At 42.8% G+C, this 11,442-nt stretch overlaps 1 protein-coding gene across 1 annotated transcript in view; it reads right to left on the bottom strand.

Annotated features, from left to right (window-relative positions):
• Positions 1-331: 331 nt before the first annotated feature.
• HS6ST1 (heparan sulfate 6-O-sulfotransferase 1) overlaps positions 332-11,442 on the bottom strand; it is a 266,609-nt gene continuing 255,498 nt past the window's right edge. Inside the window, exon 2 of the mRNA XM_039487789.1 lies at positions 332-1,116. Within this exon, the coding sequence (XP_039343723.1) occupies positions 408-1,116 (709 nt within the window). The 3' untranslated portion in view covers positions 332-407. The remainder of the gene's footprint in view (positions 1,117-11,442) is intronic.

Below are 11,442 nucleotides of genomic sequence, written 5' to 3'. Positions count from 1 at the left end.
AAATTATCTATATACAGGTGTGTGTTTGTATATCTGTCTTTATACTCAGGGGAAAAACAGATTAATAAAAGATCCTACCTCTGCCGTCTGTTTCTGAATTTTGGAGGATAAGAAACATTACTTTGTATTTGGCCTCATAAGTGGGTGGCTGAATTTGTGCATTTTTAAATCTGAGTTATAATGTTGACCCTTTTTTATTTTTTTAAGTATTTATTTATTTTTTTAAGAATCTCATTGGTCTTGTAAGAAACAGTAAAAAGACCCATTGTTTAAAGAAGAATGCTACCTTCTGTTTTACAGACTTGCTTTTAAATAAAAGATTTGTTGTGGGTGGTTTTGTATTTTTATTTCCATGATCTTTTAACAGGAAACCCTAGAATCCCATTCAGTATAAAAGTCTGCCTAGGCTACCACTTCTCTATAATATGGCTCATGTAGTCCTCAGTGGGCAAGCGTCCTTGCTCTTCTGTCTCTTCCTTGGGAAGTGCCTCGTTGGACCGGTGAAGAAGCCTCTCTTCCCGATTCTTTATCCTTTGCTCCATCCTCTCCAGCTGCCGCTTGTACTGGTAGCGCTGTTGGAAAAGGTCCTTTGCATAGTCATAGAGCTGCATGTCCAAGTCATTGAGCTCCTCAATCCTCCGTATGGTGTTGTTATCCACCTCCACTCCGCCTGCCCTTGTACTGTTGTACTGCATGAAGGGCCTGATGAATTTCAGATTAAAAGTTCTCTCAAACAGGTATTGAGTCTTCCTCTGGAACTCTGTCAAGCCAAAAAAGGCCATGTCTCTAAGGTTCTTCTTTGCGCTCTCTAGCAGGATCTGTGCTCGCTTGTTCTCAGGGATAAAAGACATGTTGTAGCAGCCCACCAAGCTCAAGTCAGCCAACATCCTCACTTGGCGGTTGTTTGCCAAGTTATACGGGCAATCCATGAACTCCTGCAGCGTGCATCCTGACCAGTCTGTGCCTTCATAGCATGATGGCAGCTCTTCAGGGGTTGGTGTCCGACCATCACACATATGCAAGGAAGTTTTCCAGGTAGCTCCTCGTTGGACGTGCCTCCATTCACTGAGGTAACGGGACACAGGGTCTCTCAGCAGCGTGATGTAGTAAAATTTTCTACAAGAAGAAGAAAAAAAAATATTCAGCATGTGACAAACTGTTATGTGGCAAGCTGGGATTTATGGCACAGAACAGCAACAGTCAGTGTCTCAGCATTCATTTAATTTACCTCTCACAGATTCTTTTCTTGCTAGAATCTGTACTGCTAAGCAATGAGTGATACCAGGACTATGTTCTCCTCATAACTCGTCTTTTCCATTTTAGTCACACCAAGTCAGAACTCTCTCTCTCTCTCTGGGATATCGCTTTCCAGCAACAGACTGCAACGTCAGAACAAATCATCAAGATTCAACTGATCTACCAGCCTCATAGACCAACTTTGGCTTTAGGGTCTGACTGGCCTTTCAGCCAAGACTCACTCTATAGCACTGGCCAATAAATGATTTATTTATAAACTGACCCAATCACTATCACCACACCGATCTATTGAGTGGACCACCTAGCACTTTGTTTATCTCACTGCTGAACTGAAACACAGAAGTCTGCATTAAGAAATGGAGCAGCAACACTTTTTTTTTTTTTAAATGGGAAATCAGGAAGAAAAATCACTCTCTGTAGAAACAGATAAGCAGAGTGAGTGAGATTCTACCCCCAGCACCTGATAGCTCCCATTTCAGTTGATCCATACAAATGCAAACAAAACATGAGAAAAATTCTGATATGCAAATGGGATGGGTACAAAGGCAAGGCAGTCAAGAACAACATACATAGAGAGAGAATATATTTTCATAGCTCCGAGTGTAGTGGAGTGTATTAAAATGCAAATGGCACCTTAAACTGTATGTCTGATACCCTACGGTGTGCAAAGAGTCACTGCAGCCTCAGTTCATGGTGTGTGTGGCTACCCAAATGTTCTTCATCTCTCATAATAAGGGTAGCCAATTACCAGTTCTAACTGGAGCCTGACTGCAAGGCCCACTGGAGTTCTTTCACTGAATTCAGTGGACACTGGATCAGAGCCTTGGTGTGAAAGGCTTCTAGCTGCTAAAGTAGGCTGGGTATTAGATCCACCGAGGGGCCCCAGGCTTATCCAACTGTGTGATGTCATCTCCAGGTAGGAGCACACGGAGCTTTACTGGAATAACACGAGACATGGGATACTTTATATCTTGTCCTTCAAGAAGGATGTAGTGTGAGGACAGGAGCAGAATTCTTTTCTTGCTAAACAAGGGTCTGTGGAATGCTGCTACGGCTTGCTGCATTGCTGGGATGGCTAGATAGATATAAATGTGACGGACATTAGAGCAGGTTATGAGGGCACTGCCCTGTTTTTAGAGAAAATAAAAATGCCAAGTAAAAAATTCTGTCTTGGCTAAAGTTAGCGCACACTCGTACTTTCCCAACACCCTCCATATTATGCTTCCTAATGGTTACGCACATTGCTGTGTGAGATGGAGCAATCTAAATTAAAGAAAATGCATCAAAGACCTTGCCCAGGAAATCTAATTGGGAAAGAAAACATTCTTCACACTTTCCTATTAATTCTCTAAGAGCCGCATCTAAAGCCCACAACAGTGAGTCAGAGTCTATCAACTTCAGTGAGTGTTGGATCAGGCCCCAATTACTCTTTCACTTTCTGTTTTTGTGACCACAGCTGGTAAGAATGTCTGCTATTCATGGGAGGTTGTCAATCTCACCCTGCTCCAGAAGCATTGCATTGTCTAACAGAGAAACATTTGGGGGGGGGAGAGCGGGTTATGGGGGGAGGAGCGGGGAGAAGGAACCTCCCTAAAGTTTCCTTCTCTTCCTTTTACACTGCAACCCATAACAGTGATTCATCTCCACTGACTGGGATGCAGCTATGGTTTATATAAGCAGTGCTAAGAAACCTCTAACAGATGGGGATAAAATATGACAGTGGAAAGCCCAGGAAAGCCCCAGTGGATGCCAGATGTTCAAGTGACAGACCCTGACACTAAACACAGCTCACATTTTTTGACGTGTGAACTGTAGTGGACTTTTTATTTATTTTTTTTAATTTACTCCCATGGAATCCAAAGGGCATTTTTCATGAAGTAGTTATAAAACTGTATCTTATGCGGATAATGGTAGCACTTAGAAGCTTCAATCAAGTTCTGGGTCTCATTGTGCTAGGTACCATACAAAGACATAGGAAGAGATAGTCCCTGCCCTGAAGAGCTTATAATCTAAGTAAGCAAGGGTGGGGAAAAAGGAAGCATTAGTATGCCAATTTTACATATGGAGAAGTGTGGTCCAGAGAGATTAAGTGACTTGGGCAAGATCACACAGGAAGTCTATGGCAGAGCTAGGAACTAAATCTGAATATCCTGAGCCACTGTCCAGTGCCTTAACCACAAGACCATCTACTGGCCAACTTAACTGCAGAGATCAAATGTACCTAGTATACGAAGAAAAACTTAACATTCCAGATGCTGCCCCATATAATGTCTCGAAATGCCAACATTCCATTAAAACCGAGAAAACTAGCACTTCAGCATTACTATGCTACATCCTGGTATCGTGCAAAAGCTGCAGTAGGGCACAGAAATGAAAGGATTAAAAAGCAATATCCCCTTCTCCCCAGGATGACTGCAAAAGCTATTTTAATGGAGGGGGAGTACTAGCAAATATTTTACAATGTGTGGTCTCTTGCTAAGATTCCAGCAATGGGTGGCATCACGGGTATGGTGGGCCCTGGAAGATTTGGAGGGCTCACTTTCCAGCACAGCAGAAGAAAGTGTTGAAATTTATGAAGAAACACTTGATTAGTGAACTTTTCTTTTGTCATCAGATAAAATAAACCCATACCATACATGCGCCTGTGAATGCCCCTTCCTTTCAGCAGGGTGCCCTATGCAGCTACTTAATTCAAATATGCCTAAAAACTCCACCGCTCACTTCAGAACTGTGGTCTTCTTCTAACCCAGATAGTCCTATTCAACACTGCCTCATAAAATGCCCTGTATCATTTTGGTGATGCCATGCCAGGCCTCACTGACCTTCCTGGAGTTAACAGCTCCAGCAAAAAAAATGGAAGCCATATTTGGTAAGGTACTTCGGGTTGTTTTTTTCCCCCCCATATCAGAGGCAGATAAGGCAAAATCACAGTCCCTATTCTTGGGGGCATCTATGCACCTCCTTGGGGGCACAGGACCCCAAAGAGGGCAAAAAGAGGCTGAGCCATGGTTGCCTCTCTCCCTTCCCCTCCATCCCTTTCCACCCAGTCCTGAGCTACAATCCAGCCTCAGTCCCACCCAGGGGCATTGCAACTTCAATACCACCTCTTACACTGATCTGTGTGCAAGCTGCATTATCTAGCCCTGAGGAAAGAGGTTTGAAAAAAAATGAAAATAACCTGAATTTTCTTAAATTCTCATGCGTCTGATGAAGTGGGTATTCACCCACGAAAAGCTTATGCTCCAATACATCTGTTAGTCTATAAGGTGCCACAGGACTCTCTGTTGCTTTTTACAGACAGGGCCGGCTGCAGACCCCAGCGCGCCAAGTGCGCGCGTGGGGAGGCATTTTAACTGGAGGGCGGCAGGCGGGTCCGGCGGACCTTCCGCAGTCATGCCTGCGGGAGGTCCAACTGAGCCGCGGGACGACCGGACCTCCCGCAGGCATGACTGCGGCGGGTGCGCTGGTCCCGCGGCTCATGTGGACCTCCCGCAGGCATGCCTGCAGAAGCTTCACCGTAGGCGCGGGACCAGCGGCACATCTGCGGGAGGTCCCACGGAGGCGCAGGACTGGCGCCTGGCAATGCGAGCGGCGCGCCGCGCCGCCCTGCTTGGGGCGGCGGAATTCGTAGAGTTGCCCGTTTACAGATCCAGCCTAACATGGCTACCCCTCTGATACTGAATTTTCATGGTTTTGTTAAAACAACCAAGTTTTATAACTGCAATTTGAGAAAACAAAGAATCACCATTACACCAGAGAAAGGTTAACTCACTGTACTGAGCTCAGAAAACCTGGGTTCAACTCTTGGCTCTGCTGCAGGCTTCCTATCTGCCCTCAGGCAAGTCAGTCTCTGTGCCTCAGTTCGCCATCTGCAAAGTGGGAACAATGCTTCCTTTGTCCATCTTGTCTATTTATCTTGTGGGCTAGGACTGTCTCTGACCACGGGGATGTGCAGCCTCCTAGCACAAAGGGGCCCTGATCTTGGATGGGGCCTCTACGTGCTACTACAGCAGAAATAAGAGTTAAATAATTCCTTGGGCCAATCTTGTCAAGAAACCTCTTGTGCCATTAATGGGAAGTGAACACCTCTGTCTTATAAACAACACTTTCTTGCCTCGCTCTTGCTATCTACCAGCCAACACAACTCTCAGTGACTGAGTAATAGCTTTTGTGTATGACACTTGTTCTCTCTATTCATTTTATTTACATTTATTCCTGCCCCCTTTGATACAGACCTCTTGCTTCCCACTGCTGGTCATTAAAATGTGCTGGAAGTTTCTAATCTTATTTCAGTGAAGCATTTATGTTGACCTTCTTCAGTACAATCCCCTCCTTGCTGTTGAGATTAACCACTTCCCCCATCGAGCTGAAAAGGGCACTATTATTTTTTTCTGCTGTTTCTCACTTAACATTCAAGAGTCCTCACAGGAAAATGGTCTTGTGCTAAACCCACAAAACTACTGCAAGCCCTTCTTGTTTCCTTTGGTGGCCCTCAGCCAGGTAAACACCAGGCCTAGCTGCTTCCACTCATAAGTGCTTCATCTTGCCTGCCACAGAAGGGGGAGGAAAAGGAAGCTGCAGGGGTCTACTTCAGCCATATAACCTCAATCTGTCAGGGCAACATGCCGTAGGGCTACAATTTCTCCCTTAAAGCAAAACAAAACAGGCTCCAGCCCCCCTGTGTTCTTGATGAACTAACTGAACTGAACAGGGAGCCTGCCGGCTTATAAAACGGAGACTGCTTTGCTTGGTTTAAATGAAATGCTAGTACAGTGTGGAACATGTGGCGGGGGAGAAGGCAGCTACGTAAGCGAAGCCCGTGTGTTGTGTGTATCCTCACTTTAGTTAAAAGACTTTTATGGTGGTTCCTCAATCCATAATGTTTGTCAGTTCTTGCTGTAAACGGCCTACGTGAGCCTGCCTCCCATCTGTCAAACGAAAAGGAGACTGGGCTTGGGGCTTACAGAACAAATTTGTTTGCACTGCTGTTTATCCTACAAAAAGAAGTGTTGGTTTATAAAATAAAGAAAAAAAAACCTCTCGTTCCATACAGCAACCATTTAAACTCTCACCTCACGGAGGAAATTAAGGGAATTACTGTGTAAGTATTACTTTTCGTTTGCCAAGGTTGCCTCTCTTGAAAACAGAATGAGCAGTTCAGGCCATGAGGTTACTGGACTGCGTGGTGGTTCTCTGGTGATCTCTGAGCCGGGAATGAGGTAGCAAGCAATTTAAATGGAGTTGAATATCTAAGTGCTTTATACATTTATTATGAAGTGATACTAGAGATAACTTTTAAAAAATAACGATTTAAGTTGTATTCTGCTCCTCCCCCTAGAGCCATAATGGAACTGTCTCTTGTTGTGGAAAGCATTTAACTGGAGAACGCTCTCTGTTTAGCCAATTAAAGCACTCGATTCAATGACAGTTCCTGAGTGCTTTACAATTTATTTAATATCATGAAATGGAATCTCTACCCATCTATTTTAGGGCTCTCTCCAGCTCCACATTGTTCAATTTCTATTTTTCTGCTACAATCAGACCTCTTACATAACAACATACGCTCTCTGGTAAAGATTGTAATTTAATATATGTATAATGATCACTTCCTTTGGTAGCAAGTAGGTCTAATTTTCCTCAGTCTATTTCCTCTCATATGGTGTTCATTTAAACTTCCTGCATTTCACACACAATAACCTCCTCGAGCCCTTTTAAAGTCATAGTCAAAAAGAAAAAAACAAACAAACAGAAACAAACAACCCCTCTTATGTTTAAATAAAAATTGTGACACATCAACCAAAGCCAGGACATTCAGTATTAAGGCCAATACTCTGCCCTCATCTCATGTAAATACATATTTATAGCTTTATTATTTTTTCAGTAGACCACAATATGTACATATCAAGCCAATACATGCTATGATACCTGCATTCATTTTGCATAGCTGGATTTCTTTTGCCTGTTGGCCTGTGCTCTTGGGACCGTAATTTTTAAAAAGGTAGAATTCTTTGTGATGTAACCTACTCAGTACTGTCACGTCCACTCTTCTGAGCTTACAGGTCACTGACTCAATGATGCTTGCCAGTATCCCATTACATACTGTACACTAATCCAGACGATACCCAGGTCCATTGATTTGGTGCTTATGGGTGCACCTGATCTAATGCTCTTAGGAACATTTCAGTTTTGGGGAAGCTGGAATGGGGAAAATATAGTAATTAAAAAAAAATTCCTGTCAAAATAACAAGAAATTGGACTATTATGGAATAATCACCTGAGTAAAATCAGGTTGACAAGTATTTACGCTTTTTAAAATTAGAGACATTTCATAGTTTTATAAATACAAAATGGTGACATAAAGCATGTTGAATCCAACCCCCTAGTTTAAAACTAACTTCCCATCTGTAAAGAGTTGAAAAATCACCTCCTTCTGGCTCTGGGTTTTATCATCAAAAGGGGTGACTCAAAATGAAGCACAAACTCCAGCCTTGGCTTGGCTGCTCCAAAGACTCCTTTCCCTAGGACCTGTCTAGCCCAGATCATAGCTGCTCCTTCCATAAAACTTCTCTTTCCTCTGGTCCATTCAGAGCAGAGTCTAATGAGACAGACCTGCCCCAATGAGAAATTAACCTGCTAACAGAGAGGGACAATAGAAGGATTCTGTTACAGGGACTTTTTTTCCAGTGTAACGGCTAAACAGAATTTAAAAACAAGCTGATTTTTTGTAAATGTTTTAAAAAGTGAATTTTAGAGTCTGTGAATGGCCCAGATCTGCCAGCCCTGGAGACAGAGATTCTGGTTAGCCACAGAACAGATTTAGCATAGACAGTTGCATCAGGTCCCTTGTCTGGATTTGTACTCATCTAGAAGGGAACAGGTTGAGCACTGTAGTTCCTGAAAACGGATTGGCTGTACAGTTGGCAGAGTATACGTATATCTGGATCCTGGGGCTGTGAGCTTGCATAGATGCCACTGCTCGGCACACATTTTAATTGCTATGGACATGTAAAAACTGAGTGAAGGAACAGAGTTAAAAATGGAAGAGCTGACAACTTTAACTAGAGCAGCAAGTGTAACAGCATTATCTTAACAGATAGTAAAGGCTGGTATACAATAGCACTGGGTTTTAGGGCAGAAATGGATCTTATATTATTTGGGTCTGATGTTTGGGATTTTTAAACAGCTGTAGCTGCTTATTACAGTGAGTATCCATGGCTTGTATTTCCTTATTTTACAACAAATTAAACTCTGTTATCTAATACCACAGATGTTTCAGTTACCTATGACTCTGTAATAACCAGAAATATTTAACACTGGGCTGAAAGAGAATTTATCTCAGGCTAACCACAGAAACCACAAAAGGAAGGGCATACACCTTCAGCTGTTTTTTCCTGTTTATTTCACAAAGTCTGAGGTATGATCAATGCTTCATGGCCCTTACTGACACAGCCCTTCACTGTAACATGAGAAGTCACTTTGGAATGCCAGAGAGATGGCACAATGTGTGTGTGTGTGTGTGTTAACCACAAGGCTTCCTCCTCGCAAACATTGCAGAAAGGATATCAGATACTGAGAGCACAAGGAAGGAGGCAAAAAAGCACCCACAATTTAGTGTGTTTTTTTTTTAAATAGGAAGGAAAGAAGGAAAAAAGAAAATATATTATTTTGTAAAAAGCATTTTTTCATCCGTCTCAGCCACTCATGAACCCACACAAATTGCTCCAAATCAACTTCTCCTGTGATGTCTGCATCAGAAAGGATACACAGGCACCTCGCCACAGTTTAAAATACGTCAGGCTGGTTCAAAGAAGACTGTAATGGCTATGGCGAGAACTCAACACAAACCAAACCAACAGAAACCTCCCTGTGACTTTGTACAGATCTAGAGAGGGCCAACTGCCATAAGGATTCAGTTCCAACCAAAGTGAGGGAGAGGGTCGCAGTAACTTGGAATAATCCAATGTTGCATTTTGAATCTGGCAGTAGGAAAAATGTGCATCTGAGCATGATACATTCCTTGTATCTGCATACACAGTCATTATATTATCATAACTGCTCAGAGTGAGCGAACCCTATTGCAAGCTGATCTGCAAAGGAGAAAAACATTGGGTTGTGCCTCTTTTTGCTCATCTAACATGTATAATAAAGAAAGCCTGGAATTCTGCCTTTGCTCATGCGTCTGTCCCCACTTGGCTCTCTCTTCCTCCTCCTCACTCCTGTTTTTCACGTACTCTCCCCCGATAGGTCCCTACCCAGGGGCGTGCACAAGGGGGGGACAAGCAGGGGCACTGGGCCCCACAATATTAATCTAAAATTAATCCAGCCCCAGCAGCGGCTCCAGCCCCTGGCAGCTGCTCTAATGTGCCCCCCCCCAAAAGCAGCTAATTTAAATTCCCGCATACGGCCCTGTCCTTACCTCACCCTCTGCAGTATTAAGTGTGTGTGTCGGGGAGCCTGATGGTACTGCAGGCCAACAGTCTCTACTTCTCTCTCAGATTAAACTGAGGGTGCCCAATTCTACACTTCCTCCTTCCTGTTCAGCAGCACTCATAAGGGCTGAAGAATTGCAGTGTAGGAAACAGGTGGCTGGAACATGGGCTTCTACTGGAGGGGAGGGAGAACATATCTAGCCAGTCTTGACGTCCAGGAGGCATTGCACCCTTCAGGGTTGTGGGGCAAAAGTGAGACTCCTTCAAAAGGCAGAACATCTGACAACACTGGCAGAATGTTACTCTAGTTGGAGCATCCTGAATACAGGAATGGCTGGATATTAATTCCTCCTAAGCTATCAGGAATGGAAGCTGGAAAAGTAATTTCCACTATATACAACGTAAGGATACAGCTTTACCTAGGATTTCAGTGCCATGGAGTATTAATGACCTCTTGTAGGTAATATACTGTCCTACATACATCTCTAGTTTAGATTTGCTAAGAGTATACTAATATCTATCTATCTAGATATTTGATGTTCTCACTATCCTAGCATTGTATGACTATTTTATAACTCAGTTAGTACAATTCAATTAATTTATCTACACCAAATGGACATGGATAGGTGGTTAAAAAAACCAAAGATATTTTGAAAATGTGAATTCAGTTGCTATGAAAGCACAGGAGTTCCTTTTGCATGATCTATCTAAAAGGAGTTCATTTAAAAAACACACGAGTTGTTATGAACCTTAGGAGTGAATTGCAAGTTCATTTGTCAAAGTGACAGATGTGATCAGAATTGGCAAAATACAAGTGCACGCGCCCATACACACAAAGGGGGGGGGGAGAGGGCATTTCAAAACCCTCTGGAGCTTCAGAACCTACTAAAAGCTAATGGTACCTGTAATGTTTCTGAGCAAGTGCCGTCCTTTATTATCAGAACCCTTCACTGCTCACGCACTTAGGAAATGGTGTCTTCTACACAAGCTAGGCACCAAAGATGATGGCAAGTTAAAAATCAAATACCCAACTGCATTCTTTTTATTACATTTCGGAGGTCTCAAGAAGTTTGATGTGATCTCTGAATGACTATAGTAAACTAGCTGATCAATAGCACATCTGAATGCTGACAGATTGCAAGAGAAAGTTTCATCTCAAGAAGAATTTCATCTATTTTGGCACAGGACAGATTGTGGGAATGTGGGAATTCTTTTTCCATTCTTTGCGTTCTTCAGCTTTTATTATACCCTACCTATCATACGATGGGAAATTTCAGGGTGGAAAATGTTTACATTCTCTGAAAAAATATTTTCACTGCCTTCACTCAAGTGGCTGTATAAACAGAGGCTTTCATTTCTGTCCATTTTAGCACTATAAAAAGTGACAGTATTAACACTTTTACAAACAAATTACAGCCCTGCTAGTTCTAAACCAGCATGACCAGGGGTTTACCAGGCTTGTGTATATTTATTTTTTCTATATTAGACTTAGTTAAAAAATAAATCAACCCCTGAAGAACACTATATGGCTTGAATGACCGGTAATGAGCCACAGAGCTTTTCAACCTCTGTGACAGTGATTTGAATTCACACTGGATTGGTAGTGGATGAAAGTAGTTACCATCTGTACAGTGGCCTCCTGTATATGGAATCTGTTGAGGATCTCATTTCTAGTGCCTAGGAGGCAAGTGTCCATATACAGAAAATGCCATCACAAGCTGCAGTCCCTGCAGAAGGGCTGAACTACTCTCTTCTC

Source organism: Mauremys reevesii, linkage group 9 (genome assembly GCF_016161935.1).
Source record: "Mauremys reevesii isolate NIE-2019 linkage group 9, ASM1616193v1, whole genome shotgun sequence".
Classification (NCBI taxonomy): domain Eukaryota; kingdom Metazoa; phylum Chordata; order Testudines; family Geoemydidae; genus Mauremys; species Mauremys reevesii.
This window is presented reverse-complemented; position numbering and strand designations above follow the sequence as displayed.